At 44.2% G+C, this 26,604-nt stretch overlaps 1 protein-coding gene across 4 annotated transcripts in view; it reads left to right on the top strand.

Annotated features, from left to right (window-relative positions):
- The window catches only part of TECPR1 (tectonin beta-propeller repeat containing 1), a 40,557-nt gene that overhangs the window by 6,903 nt on the left and 7,050 nt on the right, over positions 1 to 26,604 (top strand). For 3 of the 4 annotated variants that reach the window (XM_090024436.1, XM_090024435.1, XM_090024437.1), the window contains exons 3-21: positions 1,831 to 2,013; positions 2,496 to 2,618; positions 3,303 to 3,428; positions 6,602 to 6,776; positions 6,875 to 6,975; positions 9,000 to 9,101; positions 9,805 to 9,950; positions 10,715 to 11,241; positions 12,271 to 12,416; positions 14,442 to 14,597; positions 15,136 to 15,285; positions 16,295 to 16,452; positions 17,174 to 17,301; positions 17,595 to 17,697; positions 18,389 to 18,485; positions 18,889 to 18,968; positions 20,394 to 20,450; positions 23,244 to 23,418; positions 25,589 to 25,724. In XM_090024436.1, the coding sequence (XP_089880562.1) occupies positions 1,831 to 2,013; positions 2,496 to 2,618; positions 3,303 to 3,428; positions 6,602 to 6,776; positions 6,875 to 6,975; positions 9,000 to 9,101; positions 9,805 to 9,950; positions 10,715 to 11,241; positions 12,271 to 12,416; positions 14,442 to 14,597; positions 15,136 to 15,285; positions 16,295 to 16,452; positions 17,174 to 17,301; positions 17,595 to 17,697; positions 18,389 to 18,485; positions 18,889 to 18,968; positions 20,394 to 20,450; positions 23,244 to 23,418; positions 25,589 to 25,724 (2,869 nt within the window). Of the gene's footprint in view, positions 1 to 1,830; positions 2,014 to 2,495; positions 2,619 to 3,302; positions 3,445 to 6,601; positions 6,777 to 6,874; positions 6,976 to 8,999; positions 9,102 to 9,804; positions 9,951 to 10,714; positions 11,242 to 12,270; positions 12,417 to 14,441; positions 14,598 to 15,135; positions 15,286 to 16,294; positions 16,453 to 17,173; positions 17,302 to 17,594; positions 17,698 to 18,388; positions 18,486 to 18,888; positions 18,969 to 20,393; positions 20,451 to 23,243; positions 23,419 to 25,588; positions 25,725 to 26,604 lie in introns of those variants that run through there. The other variant, XM_090024438.1, reaches the window with a different exon arrangement.

The following is a 26,604-nucleotide window of genomic DNA, read 5'->3' as shown; positions in this document are numbered from 1 at the left end:
ATAATACTTTATATAAATATGAATACACTTTGATCTTTGTTCCATAAGATGTGATGCACCCATCCAAAGAATAGTGATAGCTATTTCATTCTGACTGAGAGTAACAGTGTTGTGTGCTCTGCGTTATAAAGTTGTGTCAACATGGCAACTAAAAAACGCATCCCTAATGGCCCTAACTGCGTGTAGCAGGGCACTAGGGTGCCTGCTACTGATAATAGGAAATGGATTCAGCTGCCATTCATTAGGGCAGCAAGTGGCAGTTGACATGGGAACTAATTGGATCAGCTGACCACCAGGGGGCGAGGCTTGGCCTTCATAAGCAGGGAAGGCTGAGGCCAGAGGCAGTTCCCCTCTGGCAGCTCAAGGAGTGAGAGCTCTGCTAGACTGAGCAGGGCGGTGTTGTGCAGCAGCATCCAGATCCAGGGTGGAGAGGACCCTGACAGGGATGAGAGAAGGATAGCTAGGTTGGCTTAAAGATTCGTGTTATGGCCTAGGGGCCTTGCGTTTCTGTTTGGGGTGTTGTGATTATTACACCGGAGGACTGGGCGAGGCTGTAGGGGTGGAGGAGGCCTCAAGGGATCTCCCCAGTAAGGTGGGGGAGTTCCTGGCACCACGGAGCGTGCCGTGTTGTGGGGTTGTCCCGACCCCAGCCCATTAGGGCGACTTCGGGAAGGGTCCAGTAGGGCGGAAGCCCAGTAGGGTGCGGGCCCAGGAAGGTGGGTCTAAGTAGTGGGGGGTCCCAACCCCAGCCCAGCGTGCATTACCGGGACAGGCCCCAGTTGGAAACCCCAATTGGGAAGAGCCCCAGTGGGACGTAGGCCCGAGTGCGGGCGGGGCGCGCAAGAGGCGCGACCACAGGCCCGAGTGCGGGCGGGGCAGGCCCGAGTGCGGGCGGGGCGCGCGAGAGGCGCGACCACAGGCCCGAGTGCGGGCGGGGCAGGCCTGAGTGCGGGCGGGGCGCGCGAGAGGCGCGACCACAGGCCCGAGTGCGGGCGGGGTAGGCCCGAGTGCGGGCGGGGCGCGCGAGAGGCGCGACCACAGGCCCGAGTGCGGGCGGGGCAGGCCCGAGTGCGGGCGGGGCGCGCGAGAGGCGCGACCACAGGCCTGAGTGTGGGCATAGAGACCGCGGGGAGCATGGGGCGCAGGCCAGTACGCAAGTGGCCGCAGAGCATAAGGGAGGCAGGCCCGAGTGGGGCACTGCCTGTGAGATACGAAGCCCCGAGAGGGGAATAAGCCCATTGGGAAGTCCGGGCTGGGCGAGAAGGGCCGCAGTCAGAGAGACACCCCAGGACGGGGCGGGTACATTGAGTAGGCCTCGAGAGAGGACCAGCACAGGGACTAGAACCAAAGTCCCGGTATAGTAAGACCGGCCCCATGCCAAGAAGGGCAGGAAGGCAGCCTCCCATTGATAATATAAAGATCAAAGACGTGGCAGGTGAGACACAGGGTGTGTTCAGGACCCAGACTTGGCACGGTAGGCAAGGACGCTAGGGGAGGTCACAGCGCCCTAGATCGGTCCTGCCACACTGCGTTAGCAAAAATCATAACATGACTGTGATGGATGATCCTGCCTTGAGCAGGGAGCTGAACTAGATGGCCTTGTGAGGTCCTTTCCAGCCCTATGATCCTGTGTGGAATTATAGCAGTAAAAGATTTGCTGTGTTCAGGGAACAAGAAAGAGGTAGGATAACAAACAACACCCTTTACTGGTGCAGAATAAGATAGATAGACCACTGAAGACCTCTGAGGCTCTGTCTGCAATCTAACAAGGCAGCACAACCTTGAAGGCACTGCATCATTGTGATCGTTGTTCCTTTCTTCTCTTGGCAGCGTTGGAATCCAGTTGGTGGCTTCTGTGAGAAATTAATGCCCAGTGATCGCTGGCAATGGAGTGATGTGAGCGGGCTAAAACATCAGCAACTGGACAGTTTCACACTGCCCTCACCACACTGGGAGTGGGAGTCTGACTGGTATGTGGATGAAAATATTGGAGGGGAACCAACAGAGAAAGGGGTAGGTGAACAATACCGGCAAGGGATCCATTCTGGGAATCCACATCCTATTAAAGTAAAAGGCATTTCTTATCCTCCCCTAGCTACTTTTTTTTCTAGGAAGTAGCTTGCCTGCAGTATAGCACTGGTGGGGTATTGTAGAAGACTTTAAAGCCAAAAGAAATCACCGTTAACTTCAGTAGGTTTGGAGCTTGCACTAAAATGTGAGCAGTTGAATGCCGTTACTATTTCCTGTAACATTGGTATTACAGCAAAAATAAAGTGCTCACTGGTTTTGTATGTATGCGATGGGTTATTTGAAATGCAGTCTATATCTGTAGAGTCATTAACTGATACAGAACTAGGAAATCCACTGATCAAAGTTACATGCACAGTAATTTGTATTACATTTGTAGGGGAGACTCTTTTGTAGAAATGTTCTGAGATGTTATTTAATGTGTTCCTCCACTTCTGATCTTTATGAAAGTAAACCTCTGTTCATAGGGTTGGACATATGCAATAGACTTTCCAGCTACCTACACAAAGGATAAGAAATGGAATTCCTGTGTCCGACGCAGAAGATGGATCAGATACAGGAGATATAAGTCACGAGACACTTGGGCAAAGGTCTCTATCTTTTTTTTAATGCACTTATTATCTTAAGTAGTGTATGAAGAAAATGATGACATGAAAGTGGGCAAGTCTACACTTCTGTCACTGCTTATATGCTGTGGGAAGAAAAGACAGGACCTTGAACTCCACAGCTGCAAATGCAACACCTCTTGCTAGCATTATAATTTCAAGGCTGGGATTATTCAGTGTCCAAATCCTGTAAAAATTCAGTGGGATTTATATATCTAACTCTTAGCTCCTCTGCAAATTCCAGCACTATCTGCCAAACTTTTTAATATTAAAGGCTAAGAACTGTCTGCATATTTGGGTCTAACTTGGATGCAGGCAATTGCCCAGTCTTATGTATGCTCATATAGGTCTGGAGGGGAAAGGGATTTCTGTCTGCTTGTCCCAGGCCTCAGATTTGATTGTCCTCTGTAGAGCCAAAGAATAGATATTTTGCAGCAGCAGGAGTGAAAGTTTCCTCCATGCTTCTCCACCAGTGTGTCCTTCCCTTGCCTGAAGGATGGAGCTTTGAGTAAAAGGAGGAGATCAATTAGACTGTCCTCCATGCCCAACCATTTGACCAGCAGTCAACTGAGCTAAGTTGCTCATTTCCCTGCAGGTACAATATGTGGTTTTACCTCTTCCTCCTTTTCTCTAACTCCTTTTTTTTTTTTTTTTTTTTTTTTGCTATAGATTATATCCCTTGAAAATCCCCATCAACTGCCAGACCCTTTCAATGATATCTCCATTGGAGGATGGGAAATCACTGATGAGCCTGCTGGCCGTTTATCAGTCTGGGCAGTTTCTTTACAAGGAAGGGTATAATCTTTTTCATGTGTGTTGTTCTTCTATTTTGTATTTAAGTCATCATTGTGTAGGAGGCTAAGAACTCCAGGATTTGAACCCAGACAGATGCTCTGTCACATTGCTATCACATGCTTGTCAGGATCTGTGCTGATTGCATATCTGACTGAGGGACAGAAGATGTGACAGGCTGCTGAATGATTCAGCTAAATTAAAACTAAAGAGGGAGAGTTCATTAGTGTTATCCCATAGGAAAAAGTTGCTTCTGAATGTTAAACTAAACCAGCAAAAAGGGCAAAATTTTCACAGACATTAGGGCTGGAAGGGACCTCGGAAGATCATCGAGTCCAGCCCCCTTCCCCAGGGGCAGGAAGTCAGCAGGGGTCATAGGATCCCAGCAAGATAAACATCCAAATTTCTCTTGAAGGTGTTCAAAGTAGGTGTTTTTTAGTCCTTTTGCTTGTGTTGAACATTACTTTACACCAGTAAGTATTAAGCTTTATGGCAGGGGTGCCAAAAATTAGCTCCGCACCCTTCCTGAGTGCCACTCCAATCCTTTTCCCTTACCCAGTCTGCAGCTCTACTCTCTGCTCCCTACCTGGCCTGACTCTATGGTTTTTGTTCTCTTGCCTATCTGTCACTGTGCTGTATGTCCTCTCTTCAATCTGCTGTATGCCACACACAGAGACTGCTCATGCCACCTGTGACACCCATACTACAGGCTGGGCTGCCCTGTTTTACACCATGAGTTGTCCCACCATAGTCAAAGCCAGCATGGGGTTGGGACAGCACATGGTGAGATTGATCTGTCCACATGCTGCTCCAGGGCAGAGCAGGATCATAATGACTCAGGATTATGGTAGTCCACAAAGCATTGTGGGATCAGGGTGGCATGTGACTGGATCAGGCTCATATGGGATTAAGGCAGCAAGAGATGGGCTGGCCTGCAGCCAGAGCAAGGTAGTGCAGGATGTGGGGGTGCATAGGCAGGTTGGGGCAGTGGCACAGGATCAGGGCAGCGTGTGGCTGGATCAGGGTGGTATAGAATCGGGGTGGTGTGGGATCAGGGCAGCGTATGCCCAGATTGGGCTGGCATGGGATTGAAGCAGCATGAGATGGAGTGGTATGCAGCTGGATTGGGATTAGGCTGGCACATGGCTAGATTGGAGCCAGCCTCCTGCATCAGCCCCACAATGAATCCAGCCCATGGACTGACTCTGCACCACTCATCCAGCCCAGGGGCCAGAAGGTTGAGTGCCACTGCTCTGAAATTGTTTGAAGTGGAAGGGTAGGATCTGGAAAGGAGGATGAGGAGTGACAGGACGCTAAGGAGAAGCTTATTTTGGTTTAGCGTCTCTTTGTCCAAACTGGCTTAAACCACACCAAAATAAACCCAGTTTAATCCACAATGAGTGACCAGGCAGCTTTCTGCATCTTTTTAACTGAGTTGATTTAATTTACATTATTTATCATATTTAATAAGTTAAGCACTTATGAGCCAAACAAGAAGGGGCTCTCTTATGCCAGTTACTGTACAAACATATTGAGACAGTCCTTGGCCTACACAGCTTACTTTCTAAATGTGTAATGCAAAGTGTAAAGGAAAAGAATGTATCTTGTACAAGGTGTCATTTAAAATAACCCTTTACTTTAAACCAGTCTAACACAGGGGGTAGTCTACCCCTTCACAGGGTTTTAAGTCACATTAGTTAATTTGATTTAAATAAGCATTTTTCTCCTTCAATCTAGATAGTTCCTCAAGGGCTAGCTCCATTATTGTTTTCTAGAATACCAGAGGGACAAGTTAAATTTGCTGAAGGGATTAAATCCTTCTGAGCTGGCAGTGAGCTATCCTTGGAATCCAACCCTATAAAACCTTTATTATAATTAAATATTCCAGGCCAAAATTCTCAGCAACTGGCATTGTTTCCATAAGCCTCTTGAATCCTTCCCAGTGTTGTAAGAATCTTGCTCTGCTTTTTCTTATTTCATTCTTATGGTGTAATCTCAGCTACCCTCTTTCTGTCCTTGGACTGTTCCTATCATGTGATTCTCAGGCCTAGAAATAGCTTTACATGGTAGAAGTGAGCAGCAGCATAGCAACACAGCTGGGCACAGGGGTAGTGGAAACTTCCAGTTGCTGCCATGCTGCTGGCATGATCGCAAGTTTTTTTCATGGCCCACCGAGTCAGCACTGGGGGGGCAGTTGCCCTGCCCTAGTAGTTATGGTACTGGAAGAGATTATAATCAAGCAGTTATAACAGATGCTTCTGGATTCTGTGCCCACTTTACTACCAACTGGCTCTGTAGCCTTCGATGACTTGCTTCAAACCCTGGATGCCTCAGTTTAGCTCCCTGCCTTAGACTTATATATTTATAACTAAAACTATATCTACACAACACCAATATAGTGCTTTGCCAGGATACCCAAGCTAGGTCTTCCAAAGCATTATGGTATAGATGTGCATTGATTTCTACAAAAGTAAAATGTTCATGAATGTAAGAATGCTGTGCTCATTATCCGCCACAAAGAGGAACATGGATAGATCAAAGGATGCTTTTCATGCTGAACCTTCCTGCTACAGATGTATGCTAAAGAAGAAAACATATAGACATGGTGAGGGGTAGCAAGTACAGAACTCCTAAGTGACACCTCTCTGCTGTGGATAAACACAGGATTGGACTGTGTTTGGACTGGATACCATCAAAGGCTACATATGTGATGGAGTCTTGACTCCTATCCAAACTGTGTCACCCAGTGAGCAGTTCTGCATGCTTAATCAAATTGTCCAATAATAACCTGAGCATGTTGTCTTCATATGAATGATGTACTTTCTCCTAAAGAAGGAGACTTAGCCTAATTTATTCAATGTGTCTGAAGCCCATTTATGTGCTTTAAATGTTGAAACACATAGGGATCTTGTGGCAACAGATCATGTGCCTGATCCAACTTGGCTTGCATCATAAAAGCTAATCTATAAAAGTCTCCTCCCTGAGTACACAGGGAAATTGGTTTGCAGCTGAGTAATCTGCATCAGCAAATGCCATTTAAAGGGGGAAAGAGCAAATGCAGTCAAATGAGAGGTGGTTGAAGAAGGGCCACTCTCCATAACACTGCATGTTTGTCCTAAAGGTTGTGATTGTTTGTGTTGCAATAGCATTTTTCTAAAGCTTTTGTGTTTGTCTAGGTATGGTACAGAGAAGATGTTTGCCACCACAATCCAGAAGGCTCCTTGTGGTCATTAGTAGCCACCCCTGGCGAAGTAGTACAGATCAGCTGTGGACCATATGACCTCTTATGGGCAACTCTTTGGGAAGGACAAGCTATTGTGAGAGAGGGAATTGACAGAAATAACCCTCATGGTAAAGTTCTGTCTTGTCATACAGAAAAGCGCCTTTGGTTTCTAGAGATCGTAACAAGAATCCAGTGTACAAGGACTCTCTATTCTGTGTCTTTGCAGGAATTTCTTGGACAGTTGTGGAATCCCCAGGCTCTGAAAATGGGATCCTGCATGTCTCTGTGGGAGTAAATGTGGTGTGGGCTGTTACCAAAGACAGAAAAGTAAGAGCTGTGTTCTTGGTTCTCTTTCCTGATATATGCACACTCAGGAACATCTGTAATGTGGAGTCCTTTACTGTCCTGGGGGAGTCCGAGCATTTCCTCCAAAGGTGAAGGGTTGCTACACAATTCTTTCTGGCTGAACAGCCAAGTAACCCTAATGTTTGTGTTTTTGAGATGCTGCTGAGCCACTCGTTAGTACAGGAACGTGTTCTAGCTAAATAGGGTGCTGGCGTAGGTCAAGGCAGAGCTACAAACAGTGAGCCAAACTCGAGTCAAAGAGCAGTGAATGGATTCAGTTGAGCAGTTGTCAATCTCTGCTTTACACCACCACCAGCACCACCACCACTACTACTACTACCATCATTACACTTCAGCCTTGGAGTCTCAAACAGCCTTAGTGTGCATGGGTGGATGCAAGCTCAATGCGCTTGCAACTTCAAGTTTCAGAGTGATGTCCTAAATTATCTTTTGTGCTGATTTACAATCAACCCCCTCTACCTACACTGTACTCTGAATCTGACTAGCAACAAATCTCGTCTACTTGCAAAAAAAAATCTTTGTTTGATTCCAAACACTAAAACTGCTGTAATTATCCTAGGTTCTTATTGTGACACAGTATTTTCGAGGATTGCTGGATAATTTTATTATTTTAACAGTAAACATGAGAATTTCTGGGGCTTGTATATAAGAATAAGTTATTCTGGGATAAGAAAAAAGTGAATTTAAATGTTAGAGTTGTTCTGATATAAAACTCCCTGAAGAGAGTTAGAGGGCCTTTCTCTGGTTTAACTTGCATCTTTGCAGAATTCTTAAATCTATTCCACAATAAATGTTGAATTTGCAGGACTTAGACTTAAACTGGTATAGCTGTACCAATTTAATTATTCCACTTTAATTATAATGGCATAACTAGAAAACTTTCCTGTGTACAGAAACCTTTAGTCAGATTTGTTTTGGAAAGAATTATATAGTTACTTTAACAGGAGATTAAATTCATTGTATGTTTTGATTATTGTAAAAACCCTGCTGTTATTCTGATAGACATTTTATTACATCAGAGCCTAAGAAATGACTGAAAAATGCAGGGAAAGGGGGACTTGAAAGCAGAGACATTAAGAGCCTTTTAGGCATATATGGTTGGGCTGTAAGAGTAATTTCCCAGTGTGCCAAAGAGACTAAAATTTTCTCAGAAAGTAACTAGGTGACTCTCCGAGACTACTTGCCCTCTAACTTCCGAGAAGAGTTCTACGCAGGATGGGTTTGACGCTTATTTAGACCATAATGTAAGCCTTTTGCACTGTGAAGGCACTCTAAAGGGGCACTAAACCTGGAGGACATGGCATTTACTTCTGAAAAACTGCCATGGTACTGGCAGAATGGTGCAAAGGGAACATAGTGCAAATGAAAAATCTGGCATCCTCTCCTTTATTCATAGCCAAGTCCTTTAGTATGTAAATTAGCAAAGGGTAGCTTTTGATAAGGTGAGATGGTAAAAATTGTAGCTAGGATTTTGAAAGGAGCCTAAGGGAATTAAGCACCTATCTATCTATCTAAGTCTCTTAGGCCCCATTGAGAATCTAAGCCTTACAAGCTACAGCTAACAGCCATGTTTGACATGCACACCAATGTGTGCTTCAAGTGGCAGAAGGCAAATAAAAGCACAGGCCTGGGGGTCCAGGGACATTCTTAGCTTGGAGGTGAGTTGGTGCCTTTAAAGTGTATAGTCAGGTACTCCAGGGGCAAGTCGAACAATTGAACTCATTCCTCAGTTGCATGTTCTTGTGCTGTGTAAAGGACATTATTCACTCTTATAAGTATTAATAAGACTGCCACAGTACACTTTGCAAAGGTGATTAAGGATTACAGTATTATCCCCACTTAACTGATAGGAAAACTAAAGCAAAGAGATAAGCCGAAGGCCATGTGGTAAGAGAATAAGACGCAAGAGCCTTGACTCCCAACCACTTCTTTAAGTTGCTCTCCGTAGGTAGGGCATATCCAAACTTTAATTTCATTTATTACAGGTGTGGTTCAGGAGAGGGGTAAACTCACACAATCCATGTGGCACCAGTTGGATTGAAATGGTTGGTGAAATGATGATGGTAAACGTAGGCTTAAATGACCAGGTAAGACATCTTAGTAGTTGTACATGCCTGGATTCCTGCTGTGCAATTAGGCTACTTGCAGATTTTAAAAAAGCAAAACAAACCTCCTCCCACCTCCCCACCCCCAAAACCACACTTTACCTGAAGAAGCAGTGTGTTACTTCAACCTGTCTCTGCAACATCTGTAAAGATCATGCGCTTCATTGGGGCTTTTTTTTTTCACTTTTAACTAAAGCTGATTCAATCAACTATTAGATAAAAGTGCCATAAAAGCCCTACTAAAGCGTCCAATCTTTACAGATGTCAGGCAAGCTGGGTTGAAGTAACGTACTGCCTCTTCTGGGCATGCACAGGGCTCAGCGCAGGAAAAACTTGAAGCCAAAATGCGGCCTACAATAAGCAAAAGGCCCAAATACCTGACCCACTAATAAAGCACCCAAAGCTGAATGAAATCCCATGAGTTTGCAATGAGAAAGCATTTGGTGGATCTGTTTCTTGTGTATCATATTTGAGTTAACATTAACAGTACACAGAAGCTGTGCACCACACCTCAAATACTAGCCCTAGAGAGAAACTCAAAAGATAAACTCTGGATTCAGGTAAGCTCTTGCCTGAATTGTCCCTTCCCCAAGGCTCCTTTTTTAACATGATGCCTATCCGCATGCTATTCCATTACTCATTTAGCACACAATGACACTCCCTTCAAAGCCTCTCTTTCCCATAGGTCTGGGGAATCGCCTGTGATGATCGAGCAATTTATTTCCGCCAAGGTGTCACACCGAGTGAGCTAAGCGGGAAGACATGGAAAGCGATTGTATCTGGCAGAGAGTGTGACAGATCTCAGACTGGCAGCTCAACTAGTCTGCTCAGGTACTGAATAAAGTACCTAAATGCTCTGAACTCTGTGATCAGGGGATTATGATGCTGACAGAGTCCAGGAGGTATTTCTGTGAATACAGAGTACAGGGAGGCCCCTCACTGGAGCAAACCCTAGACTTGGATTCTCCTGCCATTATATGCCAAAGTGCATTTATATTTCTTCGATTTTAAGAAGTACAGTGAATAGCAAACGTCAGTTTGAAGTAAGAGCTGATGTTCTCACATGGGGGGTATGGTGCAGCCTTCTAGGAGAGTGAGCAGACCTAGGATTTTATGGAGGCAGGAACTACAGAGAGCTATCCTGGAGGTATCATGTCCACTTATTGATTATCTGTCTCACCATGGCTTTCACAGCTTCTTGCCACTTTCCTTCCCAAAAAGGATAAGTGAATGGCTCCTTGCCAAGTGTTGGCCTGTCTGCCATGAGACTGGGAATGTTGCATAAGTCTTATACTATGCACTAAGAGTTAGGGTAGCTATGTAAAAACCATCTCCAGCTGAGAGGAAAGCCACAGCATCGACAGACTCTAGACAGTCCTGCTTGGTGTTTCTTGGCCAGAAAGATGGTGATTGTAAGATGGAGTCTGATATTTTGGGTTATTTCTGCAGACCACGTGTTGTACTTTCTTCCCTTGGGGATGGAATTGAGCCTTGGAGTTCTGAAACCTGAGTAGCTTCTGTCTCTCTCTGGAGCTGTGCTAGCTAACAGTGCTGTGAATGATGGCCAATTAGTTATTTGTCTCTTTGTTCCCCAGTGCTGGCTGTTTCTTTAGTGATGAAGTTAGGGACCAAGCAAACTCAATCATTCAGAGTGATGGAGACATTTCCTCCGATACCGAGAGCCCACACATGCCTCCAAATCATGCCAATGCTCCCCTTTCCGGAGCTGCTGTCAGCAGCAATGAGAACAGCATAGACGCACGGAAAGAAGTGGGTGCACATCTGGCTGTGGATCCTCTGGATTCTGCTCAGGAAGAAGCTAATTCTACTTCAGGCAGTAGTGAGAAAGCTGGTCTTGAAAAGCCTGAGTCTTCTGTGGATCAGGTTACCCATCCAGCAGAACTGCAGTGGACAAACATTGATTTAAAGGAAGCCCATAAAAACCCAGTCCTCACTGCCAGTGCCTTCAGAGAAACATCCAGCGTATCCTCCCTTGGCTTGTTCCCAGTTGGCATTGAAGAGCCCTATGGAACTGATGAGCACCCATTTTGGGCATGGGTATCTGGTGGAGGCTGCCTGGTGGATCTGCACAGCCCGCTGAAATGGTTCACTATTCAGCCAGGTACTTTCAGTTCCTCATGGTGGGGTCCTGATCCACAATTTGGGCCTATTTGCGATGCCATAAGAGAGAGAATTATAATAAAATACTGGGCATTTAAAAAAATAAGAAAAGGCGAGAGATGACCCTTGTACTAGTTATTTGTTACCTTTTGTGCATGAGATGAATGCACTTCCTACTACACATATCAATTTTGGCACATTTGCCAGAAATATTATGCACAAAATAATCACTTTGTTGATGTTTTGGGAGCCCATTAGTTCCTTCTGGGAGCTTAGAACAAAATGGTGTCATTGTATAATTGAATATAAACCAAAAAGAGTCAAAGGGAGGGGGGGAATTTGTGCTAACTTTTACTAGACTAACCATATGGTTGGAAAAGATGTTGGACAATCTTCTGGGCATAAAGTGCCCTTACAACAGCACTCCAATCTTCCTATAAATCAAAAGCAATTTGAACACATTCCCTTTACAATACAAATGCTATAGCATAACCCTACTAGTTTAATTAAACTTCAGCAGTGTGTTAATTTGACAGAGAAGAGTATTTGTCATTGTAAATGTCTGCTACGGCTAGAGGTGGATTATAAACAAGAACCCAACCTTGTGAGGGTCAGAACATGAAGCTCTGAAAGAAGGGAAGTACATCCATGTTTTCAAATAAACTGGTTGCCAGAATTTACTCAATCTGTGGCTTCCCAAGATTTAAAAACATCTCAGTGTGTCTTGTGTGCTGGTTCTCCTCTCAGTTCAGTGGAAGAACCCATAGGATGTATATTCCACTCTATGGGTATTATGTGAGTAGTATTTTTTTTAGATGATTATACAGTCCTTTGATCAATATTTCTATACGCCATTTACGGTATTCTCAAGGTCCCTGTTATAACTCCACTGAAGATGGTGTAAAGGCAATATTACCCCCAGGACTGCCATTGTGTTTAAAGAAACAAATTGTATTCCCTCAAGTGTCTGGTACTTCAGAGAACTGCACTCAGAGCTCACTTGGCTGTGCTGTTTTTGGCTGTGCTTTAGGTTTGATGTCTTCTGTGCAGTCCCTTTCTCTGTCAATCACTCCAGCCCAGACAGCGGCTTGGCGAAAGCAGATTTTCCAGCAGCTAAGTGAAAGGACCAAGCGGGAACTGGAAAACTTTAGGCATTATGAACAGGCAGTTGAGCAAGTAAGTAGGGATGTCTCCTGTTCCTTTTCCGTTATTATCATTTAACCATTTCAGTTTTGGGCATCATTGATGATATTTTCCAGTATGTGGCCTGAAACCTACTGTAACTTCAACCTTGTATCTCTTCACCCTTGAATCCCTATAATCAGATCTGTCCATGAGCATCTGGGCAAAGCCTCAGTAAAACTGGAAGCTGTAGGAGCCACTAAATGTTAAGCACGTACGCACTTAGTAAAAGCACTGGCTAGTAACATAAAAATGCTTTCTTCGCTAGAAAACAGAAAGCTTTCAATGCCAGTGCACTTGCCACTGAATGTCCTAAAGTCTTTTTATCAAGGATGTAAGTCACTGAACTCAACAAATTCAGGCCCTTCTGCTTGCTTTTGACTCTAGTGAGTAACACTTGTTCTCTCCATGACAGGAGGGAGGACAGAACATGCCCAAGTAATTATTATAATAGGATTTTAGCTTGTCTTCACCATTACTATCACATAGAATTAATTGGGTCTCTTCAGAAATTCCATTTAAGATTTAGGACCCTCCTAAAGATTTAAGATTTATAGGAAGATTGGAGTGCTGTTTAAATTGTCTTATCTTTATAAAATATTAAAATACATTTAGGTTTAATTTGAATTTCACAGTGATTTTTTTTTTTTTTTAACTAGGGTTACCATATTTCCAATTCCAAAAAAGAGGACACCTGCAGGGGGGACACCTGACTTCCAACCCACAGGCCCCCTGGCCCTGCCAGTGCCCTTCACTCCCAAGCTGCAGCCCTGTGTCCCTGCTGCGCCTCACTCCCTACCCACAGACCCCTGGCCCTACCGGGCCCATCACTCCCCACCCACAGCCCCTCACCCCCCCCCCCAAGGTATGCTGGTGCCCCTCACTCCTGACCCACAGACCCCTTGTCCCTGCTGGTGCCCCTCACTCCCAAGTCACATCCCCCCCATCCCTGCCGGATCCACTCACTCCCAACCTGCAACCCCCCGCTCTCCCCAGCCCTGCTGGAGGAGGCACCCAGCTGCCCCGTCCCAACTGAGCCCCAGAGCAGTGACTCCAATTTGTGCAGGCGGTGGCAGAGTGAGTCCAGCCCCAGCACAGGCTGGAGGGAGGAGAAGGGAAGGCCTGTGCCCCCCACCCCTCTCCGGGGCTGGGGCTCCTGTGCCATGCCAGGCAGCCTGGCCACAGTCTTCATCCCTCCCAGACAGCATCTCCTGGCTTCCCTACCCTCACAACCATGGGCACTGGCCCTGGTGCCTCTGGCCCAGCCACAGAGCTCCCTGCTGCCTCCAAAGGGCTCGTCTGCTCCCTTCTGTTGCTGGAGAGCAGGCACCATCCCCCTCCCACCCCTCCTGCCCTGCCGCAGCCTGAGCCCAGACAGCTTTCCCCAGCACTGGCAGGCACCCACCCCTCTCCACACTCCACCCCCCGACAGTCCCCAAGCCCTGGCCCTCTTACCCCTGCTCCCATAGACTTACTTGCATCCAGCTGCTGGGGCTGCTCCCACCACCCTGCCTGGCTGCATGTGGTCACGTGTGTGTGCATATGGAGTCATACGCAGTGCCCCCTGCCTCCAATAGCCCCACCAACAGAGCAGAGCAAAATCCTAGACACTGGTTCAGATTTCAAAAAACCACCCAGATGAAAATGGGAGGATCCAAAAAGAGATCATGTTTGGGAAAACCCAGTTGTATGATAACCCTATTTTAATCCAACTTAATAGAGGATGGTGTTAGAAAGCACAATCTTAGTTGGACTGAAACTACTATATTTATTTTTATTTAAGTTAATACTGTGTGCAAGGCACCAGAGTCAAACAATCTCGTGATTTTTTTTTTTCCATCTCCCTATATATCAGTGAGGCATACATGTGTTTTTTTCACCCAGCTTTGCTAGTCTTCAGCTGATCACTTTACCCTCTACTTCCTATTCCTCAAAGTGGTACAGGAAGAACCAGCAAGGATTTTGGGGAGGGGCCAGGCAGGCCTCTCAGCTTCTTGTGATCTTGTGTTTCTGCTACAGTCTGTCTGGGTTAAAACTGGGACCTTACAGTGGTGGAGAAGCTGGAAGCCTCATAAATGGATGGACGTTCGAGTGGCTCTTGAGCAGTTCACTGGGAGTGATGGAGTGCGAGATAGCATTCTGTTCATCTACTACATGCATCATGAGGAAAAGAAGGTGTGTACACCTAACAAAATGTGATCCCAGTCTTGCATTTGATAAAAAGGAAATCTGTGGATACAAAAGAGAGAGTTGAGTGGCTTGGAGGATGGGCATTTTCATAAATGACTCTTCTCATCTCTAGGTTACCAGTTCAAAACTGATCCAGGGCATTAGGGAGTGAAAACTCTTTCTGATACTTGTTTTGGCCTCCTGTTAAAAAGTATTTCAGAGTGGGTGTCTACAGAAACCACCATGAGCATTATATCAATTAACAATATTGTTGATAGCCCAGTTCTTGATGCCTGGCAAGAGGAATAGGGTTGATGCACGGTGATGGAGTGGTCCAGAAGATAGATAGGACCTCTGTCGCACAGAGCCATAAGGCTAGCCCCATTTCCTGAGCACTTGCAACCAAAAAACAAGGTTCCTTCCAAGATGAGACTGTGTCCTTCTTGTGTTCTAACCAGGGGCTGCATAGGGCTGTCTTATACTGAATTTGAGGGAATCTTTCCATGAGTTTGCCTTGGTTGCAATGCTCTTTTTACTGTCTCAGTACATCCATGCATTCCTGAATGAAGTCACCATTCTGGTTGAAGTTTTGAATGACTCCAAGCACTCCTTTGCCGTGTACACACCTGAGAGAACAAAGCAACGGTGGCCAATCCGCCTAGCAGCTGCCACGGAACAAGAGATGCACGACTGGGTAACTGCCAATCTGGTTCTTTCTTAGCACTCGGGTTGTGTAAGTTCTGAGCATTAGGCTTGCAAGATTTGGCTCTTTTGGCCATTTCTACATTGAAGAAACCAATTTGGGGGGCATAGGATAATCCACCTATACTACAGAAGTGTTGCCACAGCTTATTTGACACTACAGTAAACATCTGAAGCTGCCTGTTATCTCTAGTGCAAGTGATCCCATGAAAAAAAAACATTCTCTTGGTGTTATCCTCTGAAATCCCCTAATGTAAGCGAGGTCATAGAAACCACAGACAGAAGTTGTGGCACGGTCACCTCAGCCTGTCCTTTCTTCAGAATTGTAAGTAAATCCAGCACTGTGCAATGGCCAGACCTACAGATAACCTTAACAACTAAGGTTTGCTCTGCTCTGTGCAGATGTTATACTTCTAATAAAGAGTTTAATCTGGTAGACCAGGGGTTAGCAATCCAAGGGCTGGATCTGGCATGTGGAGCCAGTGGATCTATCTGTCTTGGTGGTGAGGGGCTTTTCTGGGCAGTGGAGAAGCAATGGCAGGGGAGAAGTGGGGGCCAGGTCCTAGGGCTGGCCCACCTTGGATCTGAGCTGGCTTATTCTGGCCCACATCCAAAAACCATTGCTGGCCCCTGCAGTAAGCCAAAACTTTCCTGCTTTTCTCTATGCATTGAGCTGGGTGTCTGCCTGCTCTACTGCACAGAGATTGCTGAATTTCAGCAATAATGACAGGGTTTATGTTTGCACACCTCCACACGTTCTGAAGCACTTTGGGATCCTGCAAGGTGCAATATACATATCAGAGTCCATTAATCGCATCAGTAGTAATGAACTGTGATATGTTTGATCTGAACTCCGCTAGTTCACCACAGAGTTCTAGGAGTTTAGAAGCTTATCATCTTTTCTCTCCCTAGCGCTAGATCATTAGTGTTAGATGAGAAACGTGTTAGAACATTAAGACCATGACCTACATCTACCTCTTCGTTCCATCCTTGTACCGTAGCTTGCTTTGCTGAGCATGTCCTGCTGTGAAAGCAGACGGATTCAAGGCCCTCCTTCCCATCACGCAGTCTGGTCAGTCACATGCAAAGGAGACATCTTTGTTAGTGAGCCGAGCCCAGAACTGGAGGCTGCACCACACCTGATGCCATGTGACCAAATGTAAGACATTTCTGACATTGCCACTTGCTAGTGTGGGTATCATGAAGCCAGAATTTTCTTTAATGGGCAAGTCATTGGTTTTACACACAGCATGAAATGCACAGTATGCTGCTGATGTCAGCCAATAAATATTTCCCTTCATTCTCGTGTCATGAAGGATCACATTTTAGCTTTCATATATTTGAGCCATGTATTGTGACTCTGATTGATCTGATCTCATTGGGTGTAACCTGAAACAACTTGCAGGACCGGGCCCTAAATTGTCATAGCCATATAAATGGATGGTATATTCATTATTCATTTATCAACTCCATTTATAATGTGGAAGCCTTAAGTCAGAAAATCTGGAGTCCAAATCCTGTATCAGTATGCAGGGCAGAAGAGGCTCCATAATTATGGTAAAAATCCTTATAAGAGCATCATAATTAGTCATTTAAAAAAAAAACAGACAAGAAATTTAACAAACCAGGAAATTTAGAGTTGAATTTTAATGAGAGTGAAACACTTGGAAGCCTGCAGGGTTGCAGTAAAAGCAGTCAAGCTGTCTGGAGTTACTACGTAGCAGACCAAAGGAAGCATTCTTAACTGCTTGGACCAAAGCTGATTGGGCTGACCTTTTTCTTTTGCCCTTACACAGTCAAAATTCAGGTGTAACAGAAAATGTGCATTGCTCATGAGTATGCTTATGAATGGATTTTAAAATGTTGTCTCTTCCCTTCAGGTTTTGGCGTCAGATAGGAGGGCATCTCCGACTGATAGAATGCAATAGCCAGGGCATAGTGTGGGGCATAGGGTACGATCACACCGCCTGGGTTTATACTGGTGGCTATGGAGGAGGCTTCATTCAAGGTAAGGAAATATGTTTCTTCCACCATGGTGTTTAAAAGTCCCTGTGTAACATCAGCAGAACCAGTTATTTCAATCTTCCATTCTTACAGCTCTCTTCTCTGTAGAGTTTTGTGACGGGCAGATCCCATCCCTGCAGGGGAAGTGGGCTTTATATCTTGGTCTCAAAACAAGCAATAAAACATTCATAAGTGTTGCTGTATACCTGCCAGAATTGAGACTATGGCACCTTTCATGCGTTTTCTTTCCCTAAAGTTTTGGCATTGTTTTTAATCCCAGTGGTTTAATTCCTGCAGGATTGGCCAGTAGTGCTGATAATATTTACATGCAATCAGATGTCAAATGTGTTTATATATATGAGAACCAGCGGTGGAATCCAGTCACTGGATATAGTAGCCGGTAAGTTATATTTTATTAAATAAAAAGCATGTAGTTTTATTACATTTCTCCATCCAAGGTATCTTTTAGAACTCATTTCATGGGTCGTCTCTAATGTTTAGTATTAAGTTGGGTTGGAAAATACATGGTCTTTGAGGTCCTAGTATTGTCAGTGTTCATTAAAGAAGGCATGTACAGCAATGTTACTCATCTTGCGAATGCATTTCATACACTCATCAGGAGCTCTTGAAGAACAGGACCATGTACACTGTGCACTGCTCAGCAGAATGAACCTTTGATCCTGACTGGGGCTCGTGGGCATTACATTTAATAACCTGTTATAAAATTCTTTAATAACATTCTTTCACGGTTTAATATAATGGGAACCAAATCAGCTTTGCCCTTGCTAAACAAGGAAGACAACATTTTCTTCACACTGTAATAGGTTAATACATCTTCTCCTCATGATGTACGTAATGGAATATAGATGGATGAACAGAATGCTCTCTCACTCCATCACTCCTGGTGACTAAAAGTAATGTTGACTGAAGTGCTTTTTATTGTGTCTTGCATTCACTCTATATTTCTTAATATTTAGAGAATCTAATGACTAAAGAGTGTGTTTAACATATGAGTGCAGGACATACTACCTGAAAGAGAAAGATTTTATTATCTCTTAACATTCTCTCTGCTTGTATATTGTTTGCTACAGGGGTCTGCCCACAGATCGGTATATGTGGAGCGATGCATCTGGTTTACAAGAATGCACAAAAGTTAACACAAAGCCTCCATCGCCACAGTGGTCTTGGGTAAATTTTGTTTTTAAATGAATTCTTTTTAGAAGAATTAATGTTAGAAAAGTAATGTCTACTGAATAGACCCCCTGGACTGCAAGTTTTATTCCTGACTTTGCCATAACTTGTGTCACTTAAACCTCCATTATTCCCTGTCCATAAAATGAAGATAATCTTTCCTACCTGCATTCAATGTTCTTGGAGTCCTTTAAGAATCCAAACCTAAATGTTTATAATACCATGGGACCCAAGAATAAAAAGTGCTCTTGATATGCCAAGTTGTACTACAAGTATTATTGCAGTATACTCTGCAGCAGGTAAAGTGCAAAAGATGGACAGTAAACATTAAAAAGAAATTCCCATGTTATACTTTTGCTTTCTGTCATGCTTCTCTTTAAATTTAATTCCCTGACTGTAGGTGTCTGACTGGTATATTGATTTCAATGTCTCTGGTGGAACTGACCGAGAAGGCTGGCAGTATGCTGCAGACTTTCCAGCGTAAGGAATTTAATTTTTTGTACTTAATATCCTGGGTGCCAATGTGCCATGTTTAACCCCTGAATACTTAATATGTGTTCATTTGCCATGCTGTGTTGGCACCTTGATTTTTCCCTCACTGTAAAATGAGGAGGAGAGGACTGACTATGGAGCATGTATGAATTCGAAGTATTACTCTCTATAGATGTTTAGAAGGTAGACAGTGGGTAAAATGTAAGTCCCGCAGGACCAAGCAAATGTTTTCTAGTATTGTAAGGTGCACATGTTTTTCTGTAGTGGGTAGTTTACCACTGACCCAGGCCAATGCACGAGTATCTTCATAATGCTGTATGTTGGAAGTTAGGGGCTAAATACAGATACTAAAACAGCCTGAAGCTGAATCAGTTCAATCTTCACAGGTTAGTCTCAGCTGTGTAGATTGAACTGATAAGAAAGCAAACAGACATTCATTTTGATTCCAGAAATACAGCCACGTGCATGCAGTAGCTCAGGCCAGAAGCTGGGGGGTGGCGGCAGGTGCTAGAGCATGCTTCCCTGCTTAGCTGGAGCAGACAGATTGAGCCAAACCTAGGCTGTCCACCCTGCCAGGTGGAAGGGGGGGTGTTGTGGGGGAGGTCCCACCAAACATCCTGGGATGCTTATAGATTCATAGGTGGTAGGGTCTGGAATGGACCTCTCCAGATCATCAGGTCCAGCCCCCCCGTGCTTGAGCAGGAAATACTGCTGGGGTCATGTGACCCCAGCAAGGTGAGCATCCAGATGTTTTTTGAAGATATCCAGAGTAGGTGATTGTACCACTTTTGGGGGGAGTTGATTCCAGACCGTGGACACTTGAGTTGTAAAGAAAATTTTCCTTACGTCTAATCTAAAGTGGTCTTCTAGCAATTTATGACTGTTAGTCCTAGTCTTCCCCTGGGGAGCCCAGATAAACAGATGTTCTCCCAGTCCCTGATGTGGGCCCCTTATATACTTATATGTTGCTACCAAGTCCCCGCTGAGTCTTCTCTTTTCCAGGCTAACCAGATCCAAGTCTCTCAGCCTCTCATCGTATGGCCTGCTCTCCATGCTGTGGAGTTAACTTGAATCTGGAGGGGATCTGGGACAGAAGTTCAGTAAAGTGATTTAATCTAAATCAGCTAAGTCTGACACTATATCCATCCAGGTTTATGTTAACCCAGTTTCAGCCATTTTGAAAGTGGTTTGCATGAACTGAACTTCAGTTTTGTTACAGATCTGAACCAGTTTCCGATTGCTTATGCTGGTTTATGTTTAACTTCTGTCCTTAGCCAGGGAGAGTTTTGCACAAAGAGTAGGATACCAAATAACAATGGGCTTAAAGAGACCCAGTGCCAGCAGGCAATACCTGAAATCAGAAGGATTTCAGAATCCTTACGGTCTTATTAAGCCATATATCTTCTTTGATAGATCCTATCATGGCCACAAGACAATGAAAGACTTTGTACGACGGAGACGCTGGGTAAGGTAAGGGACTAAGATAAAAGATAATTTCAAAAGTTGCCTGCTTATTCCCTGAAATATCTTGTAGTTCACGGGGAAAACTTCTGTCTACTCACTTGACAATCAGTACAAAAGACATAATCTGCAGTGGGGCAGTCTGTGGTCTTTAGCAACTATTTGTATTGTATTTTTCACTCCAGGCTTTATGAGCAAATATCATCAAGGTTTGAAATGCAACTCTGTGAGATCTTTAAGCAAAAAGACATAAAGGTGCACATTGTTACAAGGTTAGCCAGGTCAGTAGATTGCTTATAACCAGTCATGGGAATTAACTAGTTAATTAACTAGTTAAAGAAATGGCTAACTTTTAACTTTAACTTGTTTTAAAAAAAGGTTAACTTTAACTTTTTTTTAAAGTATAAGTTAAAAGTAAAAAAAAAAAAATGAAATCCAACTTTCTCAGAGTTTTTCCTGACAGCAGCTCTCTAGGACTTGCATGTAACGATACTTCTTTATTGAAACTCTAGGACTTCTTGTTTGAGACAGAGTAGTATGCTTTCCTATGAGATATGGTCTCTTAACAACTACAAGTCCCAGAGTTCCTTAGTTTCTGTGCATTTGCAGAAGTCAACAGGGCAGCCAGTTAGTTGGCTGCAGGAGAGGGAACAAGCACAAGCAAGCAGAGACATTGATCCCAGTAAGATTGGGAGCAAGTAGTGAGGGTGAAGCAGATAATGACTTTTTAATTTTAATGAAGATCAGAACCAGCAGCCCATGTAGAGCGATTGTTCAGCAGTGGGGGTTTAGTTTTGCAAGACAGAAGAGGAAAATTGTCAGATGTAAATTCTGAAATGCAGCTTTTGCTGAAATTCAGTAAGCATGTTTAAAGTTTCTGCTATGCAACTGAACCTTCTTTTTTCTCATTTAAACTGATTTTCTCATTTCAGTCTAATTTTGATTTTCAGACACTTACATTATTTCTAATTCAGATGTATTTCATACCCTTTTGTTACCTTTTTGAGCAATAAAAACTGTAACAACAAAGGTTTTCTGTGGAAACAGCTTTCATTTGTCACCTGGCTATGAATATCTCCTTTCTGTTATTCTGGTATACCTATATGATGCATTGACTTTTACAAAGTACTTCACATGGAGAGGGTGAGAAGGATCTAATATTACATAGGTATTGGTAAATTATTAGTCTGAAAACCATATGACAAGTATAACACTGTCTTCAGGTAAAACAGGGTGAGTTCTAAGTAAATTAGTGGGCTTCTGTGGGCTTATGGAAAAGAAACCCACTCATTGCATTTGAAAATGAAAAATGATGCTAAGAGGCAATTCACTGTGTTTCACGCATTTCTCACAAATCATCTTTAACTTTTAACTAGTTGCTCCCTTTTTAACTTGCCTCTTAACTGGTTGAAAGTAGAAATATTTAACTTTTAACTTAACTCAAGTTAATTTTAAAGGCTGCTGACTTTTAACTTTAACTAGTTACAGTTTTCATAAACTTTTCCCATGAGTGTTTATAACCCTGCTTTGCATGCTAATAGAATTACCCCGCTATAAACTTGAATGCAAGCAGAAACCACCAACTAAGTAACTGATGACTTCTTAACATCGATTTAAACCAGACTACACTCTGATTGGCTGGAAACAAAAAAGAGAAAACCACCATTATATTCTAGTTTAAGCAGGAGGACCCTTTGCACCCCAGCATTTCCAAAAGGAACTTGGGCTAACACTGAATAGCTTCAGTTTCCCTGGGTGCTTTCTTGTGACAAGCTATCAAACAGGTGCGCTAATAAGGGCTGTAAGCCTACAAATTGCATGTTATTCCCCTAAATATTTGGTTTTTGTTTTGTGCTTGCAGGGCCAAAGTTTTGGCTCTGGACTTGTCTCTTCTTTCTCCTCAGCAAAGCCTGAGGGCCTTAAACTGTTGTTTTATTGTACATCCTGTAACTGCAGATTGCACTCAAACACTCAAGGGTGACATGACATAAGTCAAGTTGAGAACCATCCTTAGGGGCAAACGTTTCTGTCAGGGTACAAACTTACGTTTGAAAGCAAACAGGAAACTGCTTAGGGCTACATCCTGGTTTCAGGCTGGAGGAAGGAGGAATGCTGTTTGTTTTTTGGTGGTGGGGAGGTAACTATTCTGATGATGAACTTTAGTGCAACTTCCCTAATATGCTGCTTGCTTGTATATCCCTAATTCCATACTTTTTTTTTTGGAGGAAACTGAAGCAATGTTGCTTTCCAGAACAGTCCATTAAAAGGAGCTTTTTCTGTATGTCTTAATGGGAAATTGCCCACTTTCCCTTCAGCGCGCCAACTGCTGTTCCCACAGCGCACTAACTGTGGTCTTTGGATAGCCCCTTCCTGAATCAAGTAATGAAGGTGCTCCCACTGCCGGTACAGAGGAGGGAATGGACCAGCTGCAGAGTTTTGCTTTCTGCAGTGGAGTCCCCAGTCTCTTCTTTGTCTTGATTATGCTTGGCTATGATTAAAAGGGAGACAGGAAAGTAGAGCAAGCTGCAGATTCCTTAAAGGCCTTGCTTTTGCTTCATTAAAAATTTCTGACAAATTACCACTCTTGTCCTGATCTGATATGCTTCAAGACTTGATCCAAAAACACCAGACTGTTTGGTGTCAGCCCTCTTGCAAACAGGAAATACTAGTTTGAATGATATCCATTGAACAAATGGGTCTGGGGATTATTTCTGCCTGAACTTTAATCACTTCTGTCAACAGTGGAGAAAATGTAGTGGAGAAAGTACATATTCCTAAGACATTGTGTTTTTTCTTCTTCAGAAAATGTAAAATAGTCACCAATGGGCCATGGCTGGAAGTGCCTCCCATCACCCTGTGGGACATCTCCATAATCCCCAGTTCGGCTGCAGATGAGGAAGACTCCATAGCTGTCTGGGCAATCAGTGACAAGGGAGATGTGCTCTGCAGGCTTGAAGTAACACAGCAAAATCCAGCCGTGAGACTCCTTGTTTATCTTCACTGTCTCATTTATATATAATTAGTGTATGTCGGCATTCAGTCACTTCTTTCTCAGGTTACTTCTCTGGTTGTTTTCCCCTTTGTGCTTCAGATCTGAAGCTCTGTGCCCTCCTATGTAAACCCTGTTATTCTTCAGCTGCCTTTTCCTGTTGCAACCTTTTTCTGGCCCTATACTGCTCAGTCTCCATCCTCACCTAGTGCTACCTCCTAGGCTTGGAACAGCTTCTCTTCTACCCCATACCCCTCCCTAAGACCCATGTCCTTCACTTTCCTTTCCATCACTGAAGGCTCTCCTGCCACCTTCTCTTTGAACTGCTGGTAATAATCTGATTTAGATACTAAGCTGCTCCAAAGAGGACTCTGTTCAAATTGTGGCTTCACTTGAAAACCCACTGAAGTCAGTCTTTCCATTAACTTCACAGGACTTGTTATGTAAAGACCCAGTATCACCTACAAATCCTAATATAATTAGTAATAGAATCACATTTATTTACAAACTGGAGAAAAGACTACAACACAAGTTTCTCAATCCAGTAAACAGTACAGTGGTCTTCAGTAAGACTACTTGCACTCTTAACATTAAGCATGTGGTTACTAACTTTACAAGATTAGGACCAAGATGCATTATTTTACAAAATATTTGTTTCTAGACCTGGCCAACATTTTTCATTTCTTTTCATACCTAAAGTTTTGAAAAAAGTAAAAAATTCATGAATATTTTCTGGGAGGGTTTTCTATTAGTTCTGTCTCGGAATTGTACTAATTATGACTGAACTCTTAACACCGTTACAGAAAAGTTTGCAGAACTGAATATTGGGTCTCAGCTATAGAATAATCTGAACAAAAGGGTATTAAAAAGGGTCTCTGGCCCAGATCATCAGAGATATTTGGGCATCTAACTGCCGCCAGTTTTAACACATGGGGCACTTCTACACGTGCAAATGCTGTAGGGTGGGTTTGCTCTATAGTAAGTTACTCCAGAGTAAACCCACCCCAGGCAGGCATCTATACTTGTGGGGATGCAGGAGCAGATTTGTTGCTTCTGGTAGCAGTCTGTTCCTGCCCCCTCCAGCCTCTAGCTCTAGGCTCCCCTTGGGTGCTAGCCCAGGGGCTGGGAGGGAACATGGGGCCAGGAGACAGCTGTCTTCTGGCGGGGGCTGGGAGATTGCTCCCTGCCCCTGAGACCTGTCACTGAAGCCCCGGTGAGGACAGTTTCCTTCCGCCCCAGCAGTTGGGAACTCCCAGCCCTAGCTCCCCAACTGGTGACAGAGGGCTTGGAAAGAGCTGCAAGGGAGGGCCAGGTTATTCCCCACCCACCTAGGGGCTCTCTGCTAGATGCCTCACTGGCAGATTGGAGCAGGGCCATGCTGCCCTCCATCCCTCCCCTCAGCTCTTTTCAAGCCTCGTGCCTCAATCGCCCAATTGGGGCATGGGGCCTGGGATCTGCTCCTGATTGAGACAGTTCCCAGCCAGCCCCAGGCTGCAGGGGAAGTCTCTAAATGCAGCCTGGAGCTGGCTGAGAGCTGCCCTGTTCCCAGCCCCCATTCCGTGGGCAGGGAGTGGGGGCTGGGAGCTCCCTGCTACCAGGGCAGGGGGACACTGTCCCCACCTGGGCTCTGGTGCCAAAATCTGTCCTGGCAGCAGGCAGCTCCCAGGGGCAGGAAGCAATCTCCTGCCCCCTGCTGTCCAGCTGACCAGGAGCAAGTTTGCTCCCTTGTCAGCTGTCTATATGTGCCATACTGTGCAATAACTAATATGAATAAATTTGCTATTTGTATATATAGGCATCAAATTTACTCACTATTAGAGCATATTACTGTGCAGTAAGTGTCTGCATGTGTAGACAGTGATGCTTACTATACAGTAATTTGCGCTAATATTGAGTAAAGCATCTCGCATAGAAATGCCCACAGAGTCCAATTTTAAGCTCGCCAGAGTCACTGATTGTTCTGGGAATTTGGCAACTAAATAAGTTTTTAACCACCTGGACCTCTGTTTCCAAGTCAAATGGTTTAATAAAAACTATTTTTCAAAAGCTATTTTATTTTCTAGGATTCTTTTAATCAGGTGGTGAGTAGTCAATAGGCACATAAAATCATTTGGTTCTCTAAAAGGTTTGTTTTTACAAAACTGTTGTCATTCCTTAGGGAGCATCCTGGCTTCATGTGGGAACAGATCAACCCTTCATTTCAGTATCAGTTGGAGCTTTTTACCAGGTCTGGGCCATTGCTCGAGACGGCTCGGCATTCTACCGTGGTTCAGTGTCTCCTAAAAGACCTGCAGGTGAGTGCTGTCCTCTGCGGCAGGGCTTCTCACAGTGAAAGGATAATGCACCAAATGGGCACAGGGCTAAGGTATTTGAATGTTGTCACTGCAATACCTGTGAGGCTGGTACAGTCTAAACGGCGTACCCTAACTTACATTCACGTGCATTAAAAAGCATAAATGTAATGTGCACAGACAGACCCATGGAATGTATTCCTCTTTCTTTGCTACACAGCTGGGTAACTTCTTAGAAAGCCAAGAAAAGTTTCCTAGTCTCCCCTACCAGGCTGTGAAAGATATCCCACCTTGAATTTCTCAAGCCAAACCCCTAGGAGGTCAGATTAGAGAGAACCAGGAAGTATTCCACCCACCAAAGTGCTGAAAATGTTGAGTTAGGAAAAGGAGATGGGAAAACATCGCTTTGGCTGAAGCAGATTCGAGGCGTAGTTCGAGAGGGGGTGCTTTGGCTATGCCTGCCTTTACTGCCAGCACCTCTCATATCACCTAGTGATATTTTGCTGTCGCCAGAAAAGCTGTAAGACTTTGGGAGACTCTTTTTAAGGTGGTTTCTGCCAGAGCTCCTATCATACCCTTCCCATCAGACAAAAGTCTTTTTTTCCCCACAGCTTATTTTGCCAGTTTAGACTCTCACAAATTCCTATGATTTCAACAAAAGAATTTGTAAAAGTAGCGACAGGAATTTTCAAAAAGTCCAAAAATCAGTGAAAACCCAGTCTTATTAAATCCCAAAGCTCCTCTGAATAGCCCAGCCACCATCCTTTTATTCAATTTTGAAAAGACTGCGTGGGGTCCAAACTGATAGGAGGACCAGCTTTTCCCAGATCATATGCCTAGCCACACAAGATTACTATTTATCTTTACACAGGTGTCTACTGGG

Source organism: Crocodylus siamensis, chromosome 12, assembly GCF_052110815.1.
Source record: "Crocodylus siamensis isolate JL-2025a chromosome 12, ASM5211081v1, whole genome shotgun sequence".
NCBI lineage: Eukaryota > Metazoa > Chordata > Crocodylia > Crocodylidae > Crocodylus > Crocodylus siamensis.
This window is presented reverse-complemented; position numbering and strand designations above follow the sequence as displayed.